We start from the raw sequence: 23,011 nt of genomic DNA on the forward strand, positions 1-23,011 counted from the left end.
AGTTTAAGCAACAAACTTTTTTTTGTCTTTGATAATAGACACGAAATTTTCGTTGATTCTTTTTTTAATCTTGCAATTAAAAAAATTTGTAGCATACCTTTAGGCGTTATTAGTAAAAATGTAAACAGGAGCACGTAACAAAATTATATATGGCCGCGAGCGAATCTTTACTTAGAGAAAAATAAAAAAATTTTATTACTTTATAAAATTGCCTGTGCGTGGCCAGTTCTTTACTACAAGCACTATAAACCATATATGGATATTTTTATCGTTGTATCTACTTTATGAGTAATGAGCAAACAAAATAATTATACGCAGCACCAAAAGATAATTAGAATTATTTAATATTTCTAACGTATTCGCAGTTTTACAGATCAAGCACAATGAAAAATTCCCAGACCATAAATATCCCAGACCATAAATTCTCAGACCATAAATATTCCAGACCATAAATACCCCACGAATTAATTATGTTAAAAGTAATAAGCATGAAATTTGTTTGTTTTTTATAAATATATATCCGCCTGAACGAGGAAGGCGAGGAATCTGGATTAGCAATTTAATGGTCGTAGGTCCGATTCTCAAGTGCGGTAAAATTTTTAGTAAAAACCGATAGCCTTAGAGGCTAGTGCTTTAAGAGTTTAGTCTTAGAATTTATTTCTCTGGCGAAATTAATAATAATAATAATATGAATATATATTGAATAAATATAACTTAATCAAAGAAATTTTTTTAGGATGGGCGCATATCAGAAGCTTTAGAAACGTTATTAATTGCATATAATGTATTCTTGATCGACATCAATTTTTGCATCGATTTAAGCATGTGCGTGTGTACGTATGCGAGGCTGTCCATCTGTCCGCCTATTCAACTGTCCTTCTCTCCATCTTCCCGCCTGTTTATCTATCCGCTTGTTTGTCTATCAATTTCTCCCTTTTCCCTCCCTGTCAGCATCTCCCTCTTCCAGTCTTTCTACCTATCCAAGTGTCCATCTGTCAGTCTTTTCCTCTTTCCGTTTATCTAAGTGCCCAGCTGTCCCTTTGTCAGTCTCCCTCTCTTCCCCCTGTCAGTATCACCCTCTTTCCTTCTATCCGCCTGTCCATCTATCAATATCTCCCTCTTCCCGTCTGTCTGTCTATCTATCCGTCCATCTGCCAGTCTCTATCTCTTCCCGTCTGTCTATGTATCCGTCCGCCCATCTGTCCGTCGCTCCCTCTGTCAATCTCTTAACCTGCGTAATGCCTGAAGTGAACGTTCTATTGCTCTCCAACATAAAGGTATCAAAGGTTCTTTGCAAAAATATCACAAATTCTTGCGCGCAGTCTATAGCAGCCCCCCCCATGGTCGCTCACTGCCTAACCTAAACTGAGAACATCTCTGTTTTCAAAAGTAAAAAAATATTGTCGCATAAACCACATTACATACAACGATTGAAACTTACACCAAACTTCTACTAGTATATGTTACAGTATTTGGAGGAAAATGGCAGCCACAGCAATTCAATATTATAGGATATCAATATTTCGTTGTCTTTAGGGGTGTTTTCTCTCTTTGCTTTTTTTTTTTATAACATAAAAGTGGTGAATAAAAATCGGCCATGATTGAATGTAACTTTTGAACTTGACAGTTTTCTCATGTGATTAAAAAAAAAAGAAAAAAAAAAAAAAAAGGAATTTCAACGGCCTTTAATTTGTGAAAAATAACGTCAAGCACATTCAAATTTGTAGGAAAAGCCAATCAATTAACTAATTGATTGCTGTGGCCTGCTGTGTGCTAAAAAATCAAATTAGGAAAGGAAAAGAAGGAATTTTCTGTGATTTTTCTGAAGTAGGAAGAATTTGAAAAAAATGACTTCACTCAATGACAAGAAGAAAGAGCCTGTAGAGCCAGAAAATGAATTATCTGATGTTATAAAACAAATAGAGAAGATCCCTATAACTGGGGAAGTTGCTGATGCACGAATTCCTTTGAATTGTTTAGAAAATTATGACATAAGCCATTCACTAGCCAAAGAAAAGTTATCGCAAAGCAAACTAGGCACGGCAAAGATCCAAGACGCTTGGAAAATTCCTAAGGTATCTGCGGGAGAAGTTACCTGGAAGAAAAGGGCAGCTGCAGCCATCATCACTGCTAGCCCAGCAATAACTAAATGCGAAACAGTAGCAACATCCGTTGCGGATGTAAACCTAACACAAGCCAACGATTTGCATCGTAATCCGACGGACAATGTTACGCTAAAAATCAGCCAAGCAAAGGCATTATGCGATGAAACTAAAACTGTAATGGAATCGAAACGGTTTGCCGCCGATTCAATGCCTAAGCCACAGAATAAAGATCTATTGCAACATGAAGTAAAAGCAACTACAGCAACCCAAGCTGACTTAAATGCTTTATCAAAGCAGACATTAATGACTTGCTTTAAAAACGAAAGTCAATGCATGAAATCCGTTGCCGAAATTGATGAAGATGATTTTCTTTTTATGTCCGTCTATGCTACGGATATCTATGATTATCTTTTCAAATTGGAGAGTGAACAACCAATCGATAAAGATCATTTAAAAGGACAAAAGGAAATTAATGCCAACATGCGGGCTACTCTAGTCGATTGGATTAATGAAATTCATTTACATTTTCATATGAATGATGAAGTCTTTCAGCTAACTGTCGCCATAATAGATCGTTATGTACAAATTGTTAAAGATACGAAATTTTCGCAATTCCAATTAGTTGGTTTAACTGCATTTTTTTTAGCTGCCAAATACGAAAAATCGCGTCCTCCGTCATTTGTCGATTTACTTCGATTAACTGACGACTCTTACACTGACAGTCAGATGCGTCAAATGGAATTGAAAATTCTTAAAATTTTAGATTATAACCTATCGCGACCTTTACCCATACATTTTCTAAAACGTTTTACAAAAGTATCGGAAGCCGAGGCCATCCATTACGCCATGTCCAAATATTTAATCGAATTGACTATGATACAACCGGATATGGCGCATTATAAACCATCCGAAATCGCTGCCGCATCTTTATTCTTAGCCTTGAATCTGCTAAAGGTGAAGTGTGTACCGTCTATGGGCTTCGATAGTAGTTACTGGACAGTTACTCTTCAACAGTATTCTCGTTACGAAATTGAAGATATTAAGCCAATTGCCAGGAAAATTGCTGAGGTGGCTCGTAATGCACAAACTAATCCATTACGTGCTGTTTACAATAAGTACAAGTCGACAAAATTTTTAGAAATCTCTCTACGCTCCGAACTTTATGGGAGTTTAATAGATTCGCTTATTAAAGATGAGAACTGAAGGCACGAGAGAGTTAGGGATGATGCAAGCTCTCTTACAGATCAGAAGGAAAACTTTCCAAAATGTATTTTCGTTCTGGAACTTTCAGAGGAAACAAAAGCAATCTTTACCGTTCCGGTTCGTTCCGGTTAAATAGATAGATAGGTTGCTGTGTAACATTGTAATTTTGCTTTCTTTTTTTTTTTTTTTTTTGATTTCTAATTCCTTTGTTCGACAAGAAATTAACTAAAAGCTTTTACGACATAACGGGAACATCTTGGTAGAGATTGCTTTTGTTTGAACATTTTTTTTCCTTTTAAGTTGCTGTCTTGCATAACATAATACCTAACCTATATTATTTTTAAATGTTTTTTTTTTTTTTTAACAATTTCTTTTTTTCATATTTTGTGGGGTAAATATTTAATCTCTAAACATAATCGAGTTAAATTTTCAAAATCTTTTTTTTTTTTAATTATAATCTATTTATTCAAATGTAAACCAAATATTTTTATTTATTTATTTGAAATGGTCAAAATTGATGAGATAACTTCTGAGCTTCTTGAAACACGGTTCTTAGAGTTTGCTTTATTCTGTTCTTTGTTATAATTGTTTTAGTGCACTTCTAAGCCTTTTTAAATATATCCATGTTAAAATAAATATTTACTTGTGACCGAACTTTTAATAATCATCACTGTTATTCTATTTTTATAGAATATTTTGTGTGGTATGTCGTAAATTTGTTGTAAAGTAAGTAGGGGTTCACTGCTCTTACTGCATAGGGTCACACTAGTAGGTGGGTAGTAGCTTAGGTCATTTTCAAATTCTTTTGCAAATTTGTAAGCGACATTTTCATGTTTGCAATGGGGGGAGAATGTTTACCACACAGATACCATAAAATTGCGCAGACGGGCAGATGGACATACTTAGATGCATTGAAAATTTGAAATTGGTCAAGAACTTGTATACGTTTTTAGGGTTTTTGAAGTTTGCTTCTGCTTGGTATAAAGGTATTGGAAAAAAAATGAAATTAGGACACACGATAACATGGGGTAGGCATGGTCAATTATTTACCACTTTTGTACAAATACTACAGCATCGTTCAAGTTTTGTGCGTTTAGCTGCTGGAGTGCATGAATAATAAGCAAAAATTCAATTTTTTATTTCTTTTGGAAAACAGAGGTGTTCTTAGTTTACATGGTACTGCAGTCGGCGCACCTCGATCGAATTGGCCCGCGTGCAAGAACTTTCAATGTTTCTGCCAAACTTGAAATCGATAGCTTAATGTTTGCGGCCAGAAGAACGTTTATAACAGACGGACAGACGGACATGCTTAAATCGATTTAGAATTTGATGCCGATCAGGAGTGTATATACTTTGTGGGTTCTCTGATGTTTCCTTCTAAGCGTTGCAAATGTTTTGACAAAATGAATATGCCTTTCATCCTTCAACGATGGATACAATAAGTGATTTGAAAATAGATATTTTTAGGTTTCTCAAACAAATTAATCCACTGTATTTTTCGGAAACATTATTAAATACATTACATATCCAACAAGTTAATTATTATATACAGGCCACGAGTTCTTCAGAAAGGGCCGAGAAGGTGTTAACGACGTTGCAAGCCCTGGACGTCCAGGCAACCGATGAGAACATCGAAGCAGTGAAGAAAATTGTTATAGAGAGTCACTCGTCGAATCACTCATTACCAAAGTCACCGTCGGCATATCGGTTGGCTCATGGGTGTTTTTGGCGTGCTTTGCTCATGGGTATTGCACCACGATAATGCAGCAGCTTACACATCATGGCTTGTTCGTAATTTTTTGTCCAAAAACAATATTGTAATCATTTCTCATCCAGAGGGGAATTACTCTGAAGAGGACCAAATAGATGGATGAATAAATAAATACATAGATAAAAAAATAAAAAGTCGACTTTTTTTAAACACACCTCGCATATACTGGAAACAAAATATGAAGAAGTTAACATATTTAAGTTTCAAAGTGCAAATGTGACTTACAGACTCAGATTGTGATCCGATTGGGGACAATATTGATTATTAATGTATGCTCTATATTATTAGCTTAGGAATTCTTGCAAGAGATTAGGGAGAGCTTAAATTAATATTTGAAGCATTAGTGTGTTACCGCTCTATTATTAGCTTAAGCCAAATGGTAAATGACAGACACCGCTAGATGAGTGCATTATATGTCAAATTTAGATTTAAAGTTCAAATGTGACTTAAAGACACATCGTGATCTGATGAGGGACAATATTGACTATTGTGTTTGCTCTTTATTACTACCTTAAGGGAAATGGTAAATGACAGACACCGCTAGATGAGTGCAGTATATGTCAAATTTAGGTTTAAAGTTCAAAAGTGACTTAAAGGCACATCGCAGTTCGATCGGGGATAATATTGATTATTATGTTTACTCTCTATTATTAGCTTAGGAATTATTGCAGGAGTCTACGGAGAGCTTCAACTAATGTTTGAGGCATTAATATGTACGCTCTCTATTATTAGCTTAGGAATTGTTGAAGAAGATCAGAGAGAGCTTTACGTAATACATTTGTGGCAAGACATTGATTAAAAGGACTACTTTCTCTTATTACTTTAGAAATTATTGCAGGAGATTAGAAAGAACGTGAACAAATTTTCGCAACATCAGAGAGCGTATGCTCTCTCCTATTAGCTTAAGGCAAACGATAAATGACAGATGCCCCTAGATGAGAGCATTATGCTCGATTTGAGCTCGCATTATAATTGATTTGAGGTAATAATAAAAATAATTTATATTATTTGTAATAGTTTGATTTTATTAATTATTTTACGATAACGATTTAAAAAAAAAAAAAAAAAAAAGTAATAATAATAATATTAATAATAAAGAGAAACTTAATAATTAAAATATTTCCCGCGAAAATTGACTTAAATGTGAAAAAAGTATAAAATTTAAAAAAACAAGCGAAAATAAAAAATAAGAAATCTCTTTGGGATATGTTTATATGTAAAGAATTAACTAATTAAAATTCTAATTAATAAAAAAAAAAATTTTCATTCGAAATTAATTTAATTTGTTATCAAAAACACTTCTTTTGATTTTGCATTAGAAACGTTATATTAACCGATATACGTATTGCTTTCCGCGTTCTTTAGTATGTGTGTGTGTGTGTCTGAATTTTTTTTTTTTTTTTGCAAATTTAACCTCTTTAGTTTTTTGTTTTTAAAGATTTTCTCTTAATTTTATCTAATTTTATCATATTATTATTTATATAATTCGTATACTTTATGGGGGAAACGTCGAGATTATAATCTATAAGCGATATATCGCTTACTTAAGAGTATTGAAAAATTGTTCTAGACAAGGGAAAATTTGCCTTTTGTCCAGTACTTTGATAAAGAGTGAAATCTGGCAAGATTTTAAGTTTGTTTTTTTCTTTTTTTTTTTTGAATTATGAAATATCTTAGCATTTAAAGGGTTAAAAGACTTTCTTGCGTCATGCAAAATCATAACTCTTTGGATAACTACAGTGTCTTTGGTGCGTTACTTAGAGGTTGATTATATCGCCCTTATCTCTCTCTCTCTCTCTCTTTCTCTCTCTCTGAAAAACTCTTTCATTTTGCTTTTATTCCATTTTCACCACAGTTTCCCTTTCAAATTTTCGTCCGAAATCGTATAAATGCTGCGGCACAAATCCTTGTAATTGCAGAAAATGTTGCTGTTGCTGCTGTTGCTGTTGTAATTGTTGCTGATGTATTACAAATTGCTGACGTTGATATTCATATTCATCATCTATGGAGGGACTGCGACTTATTTGCACATGATGCTGCAATAAATGCTGTTGCTGTTGTTGTTGTTGTTGCTGATGCTGGTGCTGATGCTGATGCTGATGAAGATGATGATTGTGATGCAATTGTTCAATTTTAATTCCCGCTGCTTCAGCATCTGGGGACATCAATTCAGCGTATGGCGGATAATTCGGTGGCGAAACGGACGGTGAATTTTTCTGCAAAGGACTTTGATTGGAGACCAACAAATGTATGTTGCTGCTATTATTATTATTATTATTATTGTTGTTGCTATTATTGTTCACTTGATGGTGACCAGTTTGGGATGGTGATTGCTGTTGCTGTTGCTGATGATGATTGTTATGTTGTTGCTGTTGCTGTTGTTGCAAATATTGCATTTGTAAGGTTGTCGTTACTGTCGGCGATTTCGTTATGGTAGTGGGTGAATGACTTGCATTTATCATTGTTGTATGAGGACGTTGTGCACTGCTCATCACAATATCCGTTGAAGATTGATGCTGCTGCTGTTGCTGTTGTTGATGATGAGGAGTTTGTAAATATTTTTGCATAAATTTCATATTTTCATTATCATTCTCCTCAGAGTCATGGTTAAATGCTGCATCATTTGGATTACTTGCACTATGATTATTACTGAAATGTGCGCTGGTGTTGGGTGAAGATTGATTATTACAATTATTATTATTATTGTTATTATTATTATTGTTGTTGTTATTATTAAACATAATGGTATTTGGTGAACTGAGATTTTGATGCAGTGATGCTGTTGTCGGTGACATTTGTTGATAGTTTTGTATTTGTTGTTGCTGTTGTCTTTGTGATTGTTGCTGAGGTTGCTGTTGCTTATGTAACTCCCGTTGCGTTGTTATTGCAACGTCTATTGAGTTAGTTGCTGCCTGCAGTAACGGTGATGTTGGCGACATAATTGCGGCCGTTAAGTCATTGCTGTTGTTATGATTTATGTTTGTCGCTGACAATGGTGGTGATGGCAAACCGTTTGTATTGGGTGATGTAGCCGCTGAATGTGTTAATGATGATATCGATGTATTTAATTGCGTCTGCTGCTGGTGATGTTGTGTTATATCTAAATCATACATAAACACATTAGCGCGGAATGCAGATAATAAAATGCAAAAATCAAAAAAACGAATAAAAAAAAACAAAGGAAATTAATTAAATTAATAAAACATGCGAAAGTAAAATTTTTTTTGCACCCACCACCACAAACGCTGCGCTAACTTTGCCCCCTGTTTGTATCCGTCAAAATTACATACAGATTTGACAAGGTCTGTCCGTTGGTGAGTCTATTGCAGTCACTCTTACTACTTGAAAATTTCTGTTGAAAAGACAAGTTTTGTCTCAAATGTATATTTTTTTTGCACTCTTCAAAAGACAATCTCGAAAATCGGTAAAATTTGATCAATAGATCATCTATTCACAGTTAAGAAATGAGTCTTTTTCTCAAAAGTGTACTAAAGATTTTATTCAATATCTAAGCTTTCGAAACCTCAGGCCTTCTTCCTTCCTCCCTCGGAATCGAGGCCAAATCCCCCTTCGCCTATTGAAATCTTCAGGCCCTATTCCTAAGGCGGAGTCGGGCGCTGATTCTTCGTTTCCCCTTGCAACTATCATTGTCCTAAATACAGCTAACAAATGTTGATAGGATAGACTTTAAAAAAATCTGTCGTTCATATGCAAGACTATATGCAAGATTATCTGCCAGTCATCTAAAGTTTAGTCAAAATACGAAGCTACAAAAGTTATCTGAGTTACTAGAGAACCATTAACAATCAAAGCAGCGTCACCTATACCGATGTAACTTCTAGACTAATCGTCAGAACGTCATGAAAATTTGACATACATCGTTTCAAGGTTTTTACTATTCAGAAATCATATATGAAGCTGTCAATAATTTTGCCAAATTTATATTCGACCGGGAATTTATTGAGTGATGTGTTATGTGAAAGTCGTTTCATATTATAAATTAAGATCCTTAAAAAAATGTTGTAACATTGGATGATCTATAAATATTTTTTCGAAATTCAAAAGTAGAAATGAATCAAATTATCAAACCAAGTTTTTCATATGACCAATCACTCAGGGGGCTGTCCTTTATATGTGTAACAAGGAGATGGGAAGAAAAGACAGAGATAGACCGCGACCTAGTGTATGTATGTATGTTCAAGTGGTAAGTGTGCCTTTGCCGAGTAAGCACCCACTATACCTAATGCGATCAAACCGCAAGGAATGTCTGTTTTTTATGTTAATATGACCTATCACTTGATAGAGGTCCTTATGCGTGTAACAGGGTTTGAGTCAGAAAGAACCGGGGAGAAACGACAGAACGGTACAACGACCTAGTGGATGTATGTCCAATCGGTAAATGCTGTGCCTCTACCAAGTAAGCGTTCACTATAACAGCAATCAAACCGAAAAGAAGTCGTTTCCTTTCTTTAATATGACCAATCATTCAGAGGGAGAAATGGGAGGAAGAGAAAGAAAGGCACCGCGGCCTAGTGGCGGCCTAGGATGTGTGCCTAATCAATAAGTGTTATGCCTTCACCGTCTGAGCACTGACTACAGCTACGATTACTGGGACTCAAACAGTTGTGGTATTAATGAAAACAGTGAAAACGATTCTCCGGTCAGCTCAAATCAATCCTGAGATGCTGCCATATTTCCAAAATTTCAATGCGCCAAATTTCAATATTATATCAAATCAATGGATCTGAGTTCCTTTTTGCAATCAAAAGTTGCTTATAAGCTAATGGGTGGGTACACAAATACTCAGCGTAAGCCGAGTCTTTTTTTCTTTTACTTACCTTGATCTCCGTTTAGACCGTTCAGTGTATTAGTATTGGAATTACCACCATTCAAAGCAGTATCCGAAATAACGGCAGAGGCAGCAGCGGCCGCATTTGCTGCTGCTTGTTTTTTAGATATTTTCTCCGATTTACTGCCTTTGGGTTTACGTTTACGAGTCTTAAATAAGAAGAAGAATAAAATGCTTATAAACATGCATTTCGCTTACACATTAGAGAGGTTTACCTGTATCGTGTCCTTCTTCATAGTTAATGGTCGCTTAACGCTATGCAATTTATAGTAAAGACCGCAAGCATTGCAAACGGGTTCACCGTTAACGTTGCGACGCCACAATGAAGTTTGCGTCGTTAAGCAATTTGAACAGGCCAGGCCCGCACGTCTCGAAGCACTCTGCTTATAAAAGTAAAAAATGTAATTTTTTTTTATAATTAAAAAAATAATTGTCTTTTAATTTAAAAATTTTCATTAAAAATTTTCAACAAAATTTTTGAATCATATTTTTATTTATTTATTTTTATTTTTTTTTTTTTCACAAATCACAACAACACCTACCAATCGTCGCGATGTTGCACGACTAACATGTTCCTCGTTAGTGTTATTTGAGTTGTTTGTTGTGTTGGTCCGATTTGTAACGGATGTAGTAAACGGATAGGTCTTATAGAAATCCCCGCCTGATTCAGCGGCCACTGTAATACATTTACATATTATTTTAATGGATTATTATCAATAATAGAGGGAAAAACCAAAAAAAAAAAAAAAAAAAAAAATTGTTTTAATTTAATTTTTATTTTAATAAACTTTTGAACCAAAAATTCTAAGCAAAAGTTATTAGTAGAGGGCGGCGTGCATTTCTTTTTTATTACGATAATAAATTCAATTAATTTCATCTTCTTCTTCTTCTTATTCATTTATTTATTTATTCATTCATTTATTTAATTAATTTTGTTTTTTTTTTTTTTTTTTTTCTAACGAAAGAAGCGAGAACGTTGAAAGAAAATAAAAGCAAAAAAAAGAAAATAGAGTAAAAGGACGGCGGATTTCTATAAGTTGCCTCTTTGTTCACTTTTGTGATCAAAAACTTTGTTTTTTATTTAATTGTGATGTGTTTTTTTTTTTTTTTTGTGTTTTAATATAAATTAATTACCAATCTTCTGGGAGGTTTTATTATGGGACGATTCATTCCGTTCATTTTATGATAAAGACCGCACGCATTGCATAAATAATGTCCGGTATTATCGCGTCGCCATAATGGAGTCGAAATTGCACCACAATTGACACATTCTCGCCCCTCCGTGAAAAAATCCGCATCAAATAATGCTTTAAATAATTATATATATATTTATATGAATTTAAAAAAAAAAAAAACAAATTGTTTACGTGAAAAATTTTTTAATTTTTTTTTATGTAAAATAAAGAAAACTTTATATGTGAGGTTTGTTTGTTTTTTTTTTTTTTTTTTGTTTTCCTCAATGGTTTTGAAAGTTCGTGTGAGTGTATTCATTTGATTTAACAAATAAAAATTAATTGAATTTATTTTTAAGACAATTAAATCTGTTTTTAGTCTATAAAAAATCTATTTTTTTTTTCCACAAAACATCCTTGGCCTCAGTAGTTCCTCTTACCGTTTAAATCTATTTTTTTCTCAATATCTAGCACTTGTAAGTACTCAAAATCGCTCCTCCTTTCGAGTTCACATATTCCTTATGAACAGCGCAAGAGGAAGAATTGTAAAAATTATATGAGCATGGGGGAACTAAGTAGCAGTTAACACTAGGTTAGCCAAAAAGAAGTGAGAATTTTGTACACCACAATTCTTATTTTTATTATAGAACATAAGTGGGGAAGCTGGCCCAAAACACAGCCTAATATACTACAATTTGTTCCTTACCTAGGGCAAAATCCAAAAATAGATGTAGATGGCTCAAATTTTGTAGAGTTCAATTTTGTATAATATTACTCTTATGGATATTTTCGTCAGCGCATGTTCAAACTTAGACTTTTCTGCTCTACGAAGGATCATTTTTTTCGGGAAATCGTAATTAGGATCTGATTCAAAAATTATGCCGAGATGGTCCAAATTCGGTACACTTAATTCTTTTTTGTTAAATTACTATCACTTTTTCGTCGTTTTTGTTGCATGAGAGAGGGTTCAAAAATTGCATCAGCCCGTTCAAAGTTCCTATACCAATTTAGAATTATTACCACTTTCAACAAGAAATTTTGAAAATTTTTACGTACAACAATTTTTCAGAGTAGGCCGTTATATGCGGAGCGTTTCAAAAAGTGGAGCGATCTGAACCATTTTCAATAGCGTTCTTCCTTGAGTCCAAACACGTCACTGTACTAAATTTCATCAACATATCTCAAAAATTGCGACCTGTAGCTTGAACACAAATTTACGTGAACAGCCATCGGACAGAGAGAAGGACAGACAAGCTTAGATCAACTCTGAAAATGAATCTGAATCGATCTGTATAATAAAAGTGTTAAAGTAAAGTACGTTATAGCTAAGCCCCTGTACCGCAAGTAGTTCAGGGTATAATGAAAACGTTATAATCACGCATGGGAAGCCTAAACCGCTTTCGCTAGATTCGCAATGAATGCTGCATAAACGGCGTATGCCTTAGGTCTTAGGTAAAACTTATTTGATTAAGATTTCTGCTATATATGGGTTTTTGTAAAATCCTAGAAAATTTTCTTGAAAACTACTTCCTCGTTATAAATGGAATACTTTGTCTGGGGTAAAGTAGACGACATTTGAAATGCAGTTTTTGTATACAGAGTAATGCCTGAATCGCTTCAGCATGTTCTAGTTCTGGTGTAATCTGAAACTGAACCTGTGTTGCTGTTGGACTGATTCTATTTTAAAAGATTGCTTACATTCTTCTCATCTCAAAAATTTCGGTGAATCATTGTGGGGATTATCTCAAAAATTTCTGGGATATTATGTGGGGATTATTTCAGCAATTTTTGGGATTTTGTGTTGGAATTATTTCAACAATTTTTGGGATTTTATGTGGAAATTATCCCAAGAATTTGTGGAATTTTATGTAGGGATTACCTCAACAATTTTTGGGATTTTATTTTATAGACTACTAATGGAGTTGAAGAATAACTATACCTTACTAGTACTTTCTTAATGAATACGAAAAAGCTTTGCATTTATGTGATATATATAAAGGAAGTAATAAAACGTTTTTTCTTAATTCTTTGATTCTCAAATTCTTTGGTTTCTACATTCGCATATAATACGGTTAACCATATTTTTTCTTAACTGACAGTAAATGGGAAAACCTTTGAAAATTTCTTAAGCTAACCGTCTCTTGATGTAAACATACCAGCATATACATATATATATATATATATATATATATATATGTTTTTATGTATGTATATGTGTTTGTTAGCGATCGGACGAATTCGTACAAATATTTATTAAGGATGCGGTAAATTCATATGTGAACGAGCAACATTTACACAGGTTACGTAAACATTCTGATGCCTGTATGCAGGCTTCAAAATTATATTAAAAAACATCAAACAAAAAAAAACAAAAAAACATAAGTAAAAAGAAAAAATCCCCGAAAAAGGAACACAAATTAATAAGAGTTTGTAAAATGAGAAACTGTGAAGTGAGTTTTAAGTGGCATGAAATTTTTCAATGCTTCATTTCTCGTGGCCACACAGATGCGCGTGCAATAATGGAGACAATGAAATTTTCAAAAATGCTTTTTCTTTACTGCATTTTCATTTACTCTTTGCATGCGAGCGTTTCTATGGAAGTATTACCGTAACAAAATGACCCTTTAAACGGACGATTGTACGTATAATTTAGACGAAATTTTTTCACACCTATATCCTACAAACAAGAGGAAGAAAATTTAAACAGACTTCTCTTACAAAACGTAGATTATGTACGACTTTGATTGAAACCCTACATAGGTAAAATGCTCACAACAAATTCTAAACCCTAGAAATTCGAATGAAATCCCCGGTTTAGTGATACAAAAAAGTAGAAATAAAGAAGGAAGATGATAAGCAAATCAAGTCTTAGGATAGGCTATCATGTATAGGAAAAACTTCAGTATATATGGATTAAAAGTTTATGGTGTTCATAAGAATTGAAGGAGGAAAACTTTTTACTTTAATTTTTAAGTTGACCGAACTAAGAAACTTTTTCGGATGCCCACAAAAATAAAGTGAATAATGTGGGCTTCGCTTTTTTGCTTATAGGCCGAGCTGCAAATATTTTGATCGAACCGCAAAGGTCGCTCCTTATTTTATATCATTTCGCTTTAGGCTTTTAACTTCTTCAGTCGAACTGTATTGAGGGCGATATCAATTCCTTCAATCATATATTTTGCTTCTCTTTCTCTATGGCTACACTACTCTATAAGCGCGATTCATTTAATGGCTTCTGTCCGTGTTGGTTTAATTCACACCAGATAATGTCGTTTATCACAACGGACAGCAAACACCAACTTGCTCAGACTTGGTCGACATCATGGGTAAAGGCTCAGCATTTGCTTGAAACAATTCATGATTGCCACTAATATCATCATAATCAAGTGTTTATTACAACAAAAGTTGGGACCAGAAGTGAGTGTTAACCTTTACGCTGGATTAAAAGGCATTTAGGATAATGGGGATAACGTTAAAGAGAAAATTACAATAATAAACGAATCAGTTCAAGGTTAAAGCCCAAGTTTGTATTATTTTCTCTTTTTCGTAGTTTTAATGCTTCTACTACTATTCATACTACTGCTTCATTATTAGCGCTATTACTATTACCCCTACTAGTTTACAACTAATGCTATTACTACTACTGCTACTACTACTGTTGCTACTATTACTACTACTACTACTACTTTACTACAGGTTTTATTGCTACTAGTACTCTTCCTACTACAGGTACTACTACTGCTATTACTACTGTTTTACTACTGGTGCTATAATTAGTACTACTGCTGCTACCGACTGTTACTACTACTGCTACTGCTTCTACTACTATTTTACTACTGGTGCTATTGTTAGTCCTAGTGCTACTACCACTGTTACTACTACTGCTACTGTTATTAGTTTACGACCCCTACTATGCTCGATTTCTTCACTTGCATTATCTCCTATATTATCCTCTATTCTGATTTAGCTTTTTTTCGCTTACTACACTCCTTCTTATATTTCTATCTACCGCTGGCTCCGTTGTGATCGGTATGGATATTTGGGAAGTATTTGAACCGTGAGGCCCTATCTAGTGTGTTATGGGACAAATAACACGAAAGTAAGTCGTTATTTCGGATATAGACGATAACCCCACGATAAGAAAGTCCGGTTCAAGATAGTTATTTTAAAAAAAGCTTTTCTACGGTAAATGTGATTTGAACAGAAAGCCGAAGATATCGGCGGATTAAAATCAATTTCGCTCTTCGTGCTATTTGAGCAAATGTATACTTTACGATGCACGTATGTCGCTGATTTCCTACGGCGTAGGAAAGGGCGCGTCATGTAACATTTTGTTTTTTTTGGATGATCATTCACTCAGGATAACGCGGTGATGGCAAGATAGAAGAAGAAATGAAGAAAGGAAATGATATAGATCTGTGCGCCCAACCAATGATTACTAAAACTTTACCAATTGAACTCTCTCTCTGCAGCTACGGCCAAAGTAAAGTCGAACGTCTTGAGATTTGAACCCACGAATACTGACTTCTTAGTCGCGGTTCTTACTGCGGCTATCCTTACAGAAATGGTTTTTATATGGGATGCAAAGGCTAGGCAGTCTACTGGGGACTGGATGATGCACTCTCCCTCCGTACGTTATTAGACGCTCTGAGATTGAGTCTGCTTTGCCAAAATCCAATACACATACATATTTTCCGTGATGTATATTTCGTTATTGTGCCAGTTGCGCCGACTGGTGTCTGCTATAGTTAATCTTTGTATTTTGTCTGACAAGATCGAAGAAAAGAAAGATTTTGGAATGTTTTTCTGATTTGGATAAGCTGAAGGTAGACACGCAGACGCTAGATTCGCAAAGCGACTATGCATACAAACTATTTTAACTATTGCGGTATAATTGCAAAAAAAATTGTTAATCATTTTCTCACTGGCGTCAGTCTGTCGTTCTACTAATTTGTGTAATTTGTACAAACGTTATTAGGCGATTATGCTCGGCAAACTAATTGAATCTAAGGAGAAGGGGTTTCCCTTATAATATTATTTTGTGTCTTATAAAGCGTTCGGAGTTTATGAGAAAGGAAATGTTTTTTGGAATAGAAACGTTTGTGTTAACTTAGTTATATATAACAGATGTGCATATATATATATATATATATATATATACATGTATATAGAAAACTTACTTGCTGACAAAGAGGCAGCGGCTGGAAATGGTGTCGCTACTAAAGAATTATTTTCAGAGGTAGCAACTGAGCGTGCATTCACTGTAGAACGGATGACGTTAGTATTTACGGCATTTAAAGCTCCATTTAGACTTTGACTGGTAACAACCGAAGCGGGAGCATAGCTAATTGTCTCGTACGTACTTGGCCAAGTGTCATTCTAATTAAAGTAATAAAAAATGAAAATAATAATAAAAACGAAATAAGAAAGTATATGGGGGAAAGCAATTATACAAAAAAAAAAAAAAGTATTTTGCATTTGCAACTTACATGACTTCTATAATTACTCAATGAGGTGTAACGTTCGGCGCCATTAGTTACCCCACCAGCGCCACCGTATGTTGAGGAAGCTATTCGTTGGAAAGCAGGTAACGCACCTCCTCCACCTCCGCCGCCACTGGCACTGCCAACACTGCTACTGTTACTTTTCGGTGAACCATAATCATCAGACCTTTTCACCAACGAATTATTAACGCTTTGAGCATTCGACGCTGCCTGCGAGCATGAAGTAGGTGTTGAATGATGTTGATGAGGTGATGTCGAACTAGCGCCATTTATTGCACTTGATTGCAAACTATATTGCAAACTGTTCGCTGCTGCTGTTACCAGCGAACCACCGTAAGCTGAACTGTAAACGAAAGGACATAAAAGAGAATTATTGTGCAATCAATTTGTACAAAAACATTGTTTCAAGAAAATATTGCGTCTATGCGTAAGAGCGCAAGCGTGCTCTTAAGTCAAATGCAAGGCAAAAATGAACTATATTTCGAATAATCGATAATCGCAACATTCGCGATATCATATTAGACAGTCGGAAACAAACTGCGTTGTCTTCTTATGTCGAACAAAGGAAAAAGCCGTTCATTGTCTCTCTTGTCCCAAAACACGAAAGTGTGTTTATGAAATTTCTCTACAAAAACTTCGACCTATAAACAAAGCCCTTTCCCGCAGCCACTTAGGGAAATCCTGTAAAAAAGAAAAAGGATACCGTAAAGCTTAGTACTTGTGAAACTTCATGGTAAAGCACGCACGCAAAGCTTGTCACGATGATTGCTCAAAAGAAAAAAAAAGTCATATATACTTTAAGCGAAATAAATACGACAAATGCAAGTGTTTAGTAAGATTTGTGTTGCTCACAAATATTTTGACTGTTACACGTCTTGATCGATCAATACGCTGCTTGCTTTCGCTTTGCTCACTAAGGTTTCCTATGCTACTGGTCTTGGTCGGTCAATACGCTGCTTGCTTTCGCTTTGTTCACTAAGATTTCCTATGCTACTTGTCTTGGTCGGTCAATACACTGCTTGCTGGGAATCGAGTCAAGATTTTATTCCTCTCCGATCGGTACTTAAGGACCATGGCCGTTCGACATCATCTCAATATTCCTCAATAAATCCTGAAAGCTTTCTAAACATTTTTTTTTAAAATGTAATCAATTTCCGCTGCAAGACTAAAGCAGAGACGCAATATCTGTAAGCGCAAGTTTATCGCTTATCGCTTTACTAACCCGTAACAGAAGCTCTTCAAATACATGTTATTGTAACTGGAGAAAAACATAATACCGAATGTCTTAAATTCGAATACCTTGGGTACTTTCAGAAATTTTTAAACATTTTCAGCGCTTATATGATAAAAAGTATTCAAGAAATAAGTTTTTGATTCAATTTTCATATATAAAAAGACACTCGACACTAAAGGCATTTAAAGCAGTTCTCCTGATCCTTCTCTTCAAGGTAATCTATCCGTAGAGATTTTAAAGTTATAATTGTATAAATTTGAATTCTTCATCAGATTCGATTAACTTCATTGTGGATTTCTTCTGCATATGATCTTTGTTTACTTCTCTCTGAATGATATTATAATTCGTAAACGAAAGATCCTACAATAGCTAGATATGACGATAAAGTAATTGCGTCTACGGTGAATATAAAATATAGTTTCCGACGTGAAACTTATTTTTAAAGTTCAGGGCATGAACAACAATAAGCGACCATAAGAAAAATAGATGGTTGACCTGACGATAATCAAGAATACAAAAATTCTACGGAATATATGACGAGTGTAACAAACGAATGCACCGATTTAATATAAGTGCTTCAACGGTCGATATAGTACAACAATTGGGCGATTACTACAATCGTTATATTGAATTTTTGCATAATCCTGACAACTGCCGCATAACCGCGTAGATCAGAGTTTCGACTATCAAGTCGTTGCTCGCGGACTGAAATCTCAGTGCGCTTTAGTGACCACACTTGAGTGTAGCTGTAGTGAAGGCATAACCCTCATCGACTAAGTACATGTCTACCGCACTGTGGCCAGTACCTATCTCTTTCTCTCTTTCGTCATTTTTCACTAAGAGAACATCCCCTAAATGATTAATTACTTGTATTAAGCTTTATCTGTTAACCGCCTGTTAACGGTCGTAGATATCATTTTCTGTTCGTTCTAGGACAAGTCAATGACGCTCACTTTCAGAGCTAGATTATAATCATCAAGTGAAACCTCTGATGCCATCTATATCGAGTTTTATCTCTTTACTAGAACTTGATGTGACAGTCACCACATACTGCAGACGGACGGACCAAAACACATGTTAAGCTCTACTGATAGCTGCAAAGTGCTTATGCCTATTGCTTTAAAAACCCATCTCTCGGTGCTCTCTTTTCATTTTTGCAATCCATTGGCAGATGCATGAACATACAAATATGATCAAATCATCTTCCAATGGTGCGCTATCGTAACGAGCCTTATCTCAGATCTTGCACACGACAAACGGATCGATAGAAGGACATGGCTAAATGGAAATGGAGAATAAACTTAACGATAATTGAAAGAATCTTAGTCTTTCTGCTTTTTGACCACAGTTTTCTTTCTAGATTTCTGCCATAAATTTTTGAATACAACATACAAAGCAAATCAATAAATTGAAAGAAGTGCATGGTTACATGGGTTCGTCAGGCCAATCTGATCAAATTGGTGGATGTAATCCTTTCATTGTCAGTTTTACTAACATGACTATTCCTTGAGAAAGCAGCACCGAGGAGAGAAGAAAGTGGAAAACTCAACGAATCTGAAGATAGTAATCCACGTCCACTTTACATTTCGTAATTATGACTACCACTGAAAGAGTGTAGCATACCAAATTCGAATTTAATAGACGCGTCAATAGACGCGGATTCATAATTATCTTTTGGTTCCTGACCCTCTCTTTCTCTCTGTAACATAATCTCATTATTGGCGAAATTTAATAACCGTTGAACTTGGCTTTAGTTAGCTTCTCTTGACGGATTTGTACGTGGCTGTGGCCCCACTCCCTATCTATCTCGCTCTCGTTCTCTTCTTATTTCCCTCTCTCTCTCTCTCTCTCTTTCTCTTTCTCTCTTTCTCTTTCTTTTTCTCTCTCGATTTCATCCTATCTTCCTATCTCTCTCTCTCTCCCTCCCTCCCTTTTTCTATCCCTTCTTTCCTCTCGCACCCTTTCTGTCCCTCCGTCCCTCCATTCATTTGTGTCCTTAGATCATCTGTCTGTCGCCTAATATGGAAATGCCCATCATATTCAAACTTCGAACGGGGAGCTGAAAATCTTTACTCTTGATAATCATCAGTTTCCAACTTCAGTAAACCATGTCCCTCCGTCTGTCCACTTTCTAATTACCCGTACGAGTTCTTACAATCAGGAAAACTAAAATTGATTGCTAAGATTACATCTTTACTCTTGATAATCATCAGTTTCCAACTTCAGTAAACCATGTCCCTCCGTCTGTCCACTTTCTAATTACCCGTACGAGTCCTTACAATCAGGAAAACTAAAATTGATTGCCAAGATTACATCTTTACTCTTGATAATCATCAGTTTCCAACTTCAGTAAACCATGTCCCTCCGTCTGTCCACTTTCTAATTACCCGTACGAGTCCTTACAATCAGGAAAACTAAAATTGATTGCTAAGATTACATGTTTTTGATGCAGAACTTTTGACTCTAACTATCACGGTCTTAATAAAGCTCTGCAATTAGATTGAAAGCCCAAAACTCTTAGAATTGTATTCGAATCACTTTCAAGCTAAGAGATATAAAATTAGTTTCAGCATAGATGTTAATAAGTGATCATCAGTTGAAAGGTATTTACTTTAAGTTCCGGAAGCAAGAGAATGATTTCATATTTTTTACAAAATAACATCAATTTCGCCCAAAAAAAACCAAAAAGAAAAAAAGGCGCGAATATGAAGAAAAGAAAAGGTCGACTTTGTCCAAAATAAATAGCATGTGCTTATAAACTTGAAAGAGTTTATTGTTTTTTTTTTTTTTTTTTTTTTGGTTTGTATGATTTGTTTATACTTTGTAAAGTATATTACGAGATCAATTTCTGTCTGTTTTTCTTTATTTGTTTTTGTTGTTGTTGTTTTTTTTTTTTTTTAAAGTCAAAGCACAAGATCAAGGACCACCAACGTAAGCAGAAAAGACAAGAGAAGTATTTGTACAAAACAATACAAATTGCGAGGCTTTTACTATTTTTTTTTCGTTTTTTTTTTTTTTTGTTATGTCTGCAAAAACATACGTATTTGATTTTGGATATATATATATATATATATATATATATGTACTCATCGGTAGGCATAATAATACCAGTTATTTGAGACATAAAGAAAATAAATTATTAGAAATTATTTTTTTTGTCGATTCAGCACAACGCATAGCATAGCATAGCAGAGTAAGCTGCCAATGTTTATGGCTGAGCAATAACGGAAGATTTCAAAGATTAGCTTAAGCTTTAGTTATTTATTTTTTTTTTTTTTTTCTTATTTTGAAATATTTGCACATAAATGATGTGATGATGTGAGGGCGGCGGAGTGTTAAACTTGTCTATTTAACAACTTTCCTATTATTTTCAATTTCAGTTTTATTTTATTTTCTTAAATATTTCCTTTTGTGTTTCTTCGTTTTTTTTTTTTACTCATGTGATTTTATTCAATATTTTATATTTATTTGAAAAGTTGTACATGCACGCGTTTTAGCATAATATGAACTTAACGGTTGAATAATAAAGAGACGTTTAAAAGCGAGACAATGCATTGGTCAGGTTTAAAGCCATAAGAATCATATTGTAGTAGATAAAGAAACAAAAAAAAAAAAAGACATCACATCATAAGTATGTACATATGTAACTATCGCGAAACGTGTGTAAGCGTTAAAATGTTTAACACGACCGCAGCTAAATCAAATTTCAGCATCTACGGTGAAACCAAACGGCAAAGTTTTGTATTTACCTAAACAAGAACTGCATACATGCGTACATATATGCTTGTATAGGATACATGAACTGCTTGCATACGTACATACATGTATAGGATGCATGTGATTGCGCATATATGCTTTCATACAATATTATGCACTAAGGCACGATTATATTCTAAATTCACACTCCACACACACACATACTCCACACTTTTTTCTCTTTACGCTAGATAATGAAAAGCAAAATTCAAATTATATTCGACTTAAAACGAATATTTACTTTTTTTCTTGAATTATTGTTCAGCTTGCAAATGGTCGATCTAGTGTAACTTTATTAGCTTAAGTGGAAGCATTTATCATATATTATATCGTTTACGACAGTTGATTGTTTTCTTTTTATGCCTTACACTACTTGTGATGCAAGTGTATACTAAGTTTGTGCCGATGCACACATAGCGCAGAACACCCCGTGGGCGTTGACGTAAATCCACCCAAGCTTGTCTGTCTGTCTTTCCAAAAAACAAAAAAAATCCAGGCACTAGCGTGTATTCGCTAGTGAACTAGGTCCACTGCTTATGCCGATTAAATCCATCAGATGCATAATTAATTCAATACAACATAGTTCATAACCATAAAGCTCAGATTTAACGTTGATAAATCAGTTGCTTCGAAAAGTTTCCTGCAAAGCACTTGTGCTTAAAATTGTGTAGGGGAAATATTAACCCCAAAAAAAACACTTGTTTTCATAGCCAAGTATTTCTAATAGCCTCCACTCCTCATTCATCTACTACAGAAATCGTACATAACCTCAAAATTTACTAATCATCTATTTTGAAAATTTTGATTTCGAAGACAGTATTCGTTTGCGTCAAGCAATATGTTGAGAGGTTTTGCTTTCTATATCCACCACCGAAATATGTGTGAGTGATATCTTTTTGTCAAAATGTTTGCAACACTCAGAAAGAAACTTTAGAAATCCCATAAAGTGCATTTATTTTTGACCAGTGCAAGATTAAAAATCCATCTAAGCATGTAAATCGCTTCGTCTGTCCGTCTGTCCCTATGTCTATCTGTTCGTCTGTACGTCCATTCATTTGTGTAATATCGACGATGAACACACTCACAAAAATGAACCCATCAGGTACAGATATCACGAAAATATTGCCAGTCCCTGCACGAAGATGGGTATTGAAATTTGGCTCAATCAGTCAAGGCAGATGGGTATAGAGCAACTGCTCTATATTGTTGTTTTTGTATTGTATTGCTCTTTGCCGTAAACTACAACAGACATATAATAAAAATTTCCGTATAAATGAAATACCAACCACGCCCACTTTGGAGCTTAAGTCTATAAAATGCCTTTTTAATCGATAATCATAAGATAATTGAATAATAATTGGATAATAAACCAAAGCCGGTTGAGTGTGCCTTGAGCGAAACACACCATCACACGCAT

The 23,011-nt window shown here is 34.7% G+C and overlaps 2 protein-coding genes across 5 annotated transcripts in view; one reads left to right on the top strand and one right to left on the bottom strand.

Moving 5' to 3' along the window:
- The first annotated feature begins 1,223 nt into the window (after positions 1-1,223).
- On the top strand, positions 1,224-3,589 carry LOC119639970 (G2/mitotic-specific cyclin-B-like). Its single transcript, XM_038037723.1, has one exon. The coding sequence runs from the start codon at positions 1,848-1,850 to the stop codon at positions 3,306-3,308; it is 1,461 nt and encodes a 486-aa protein (XP_037893651.1). The 5' UTR covers positions 1,224-1,847; the 3' UTR covers positions 3,309-3,589.
- Positions 3,590-6,503: 2,914 nt separating this feature from the next.
- The window catches only part of LOC119639969 (box A-binding factor), a 29,939-nt gene continuing 13,431 nt past the window's right edge, over positions 6,504-23,011 (bottom strand). The window contains exons 2-7 of one of the 4 annotated variants that reach the window (XM_038037722.1): positions 16,590-16,947; positions 16,281-16,479; positions 10,471-10,604; positions 10,144-10,308; positions 9,918-10,077; positions 6,504-8,179 (exon numbers count right to left, since the gene is read on the bottom strand). In XM_038037722.1, the coding sequence (XP_037893650.1) occupies positions 6,915-8,179; positions 9,918-10,077; positions 10,144-10,308; positions 10,471-10,604; positions 16,281-16,479; positions 16,590-16,947 (2,281 nt within the window). In that variant the 3' untranslated portion in view covers positions 6,504-6,914. Of the gene's footprint in view, positions 8,180-9,917; positions 10,078-10,143; positions 10,312-10,470; positions 10,605-11,062; positions 11,236-16,280; positions 16,480-16,589; positions 16,948-23,011 lie in introns of all 4 variants that reach the window. The other 3 variants (XM_038037721.1, XM_038037720.1, XM_038037719.1) reach the window with 3 other exon arrangements.

The sequence above is a fragment of the Glossina fuscipes genome, unplaced genomic scaffold (assembly GCF_014805625.2).
Source record: "Glossina fuscipes isolate IAEA_lab_2018 unplaced genomic scaffold, Yale_Gfus_2 114, whole genome shotgun sequence".
In the NCBI taxonomy this organism is placed as follows: Eukaryota; Metazoa; Arthropoda; class Insecta; order Diptera; family Glossinidae; genus Glossina; species Glossina fuscipes.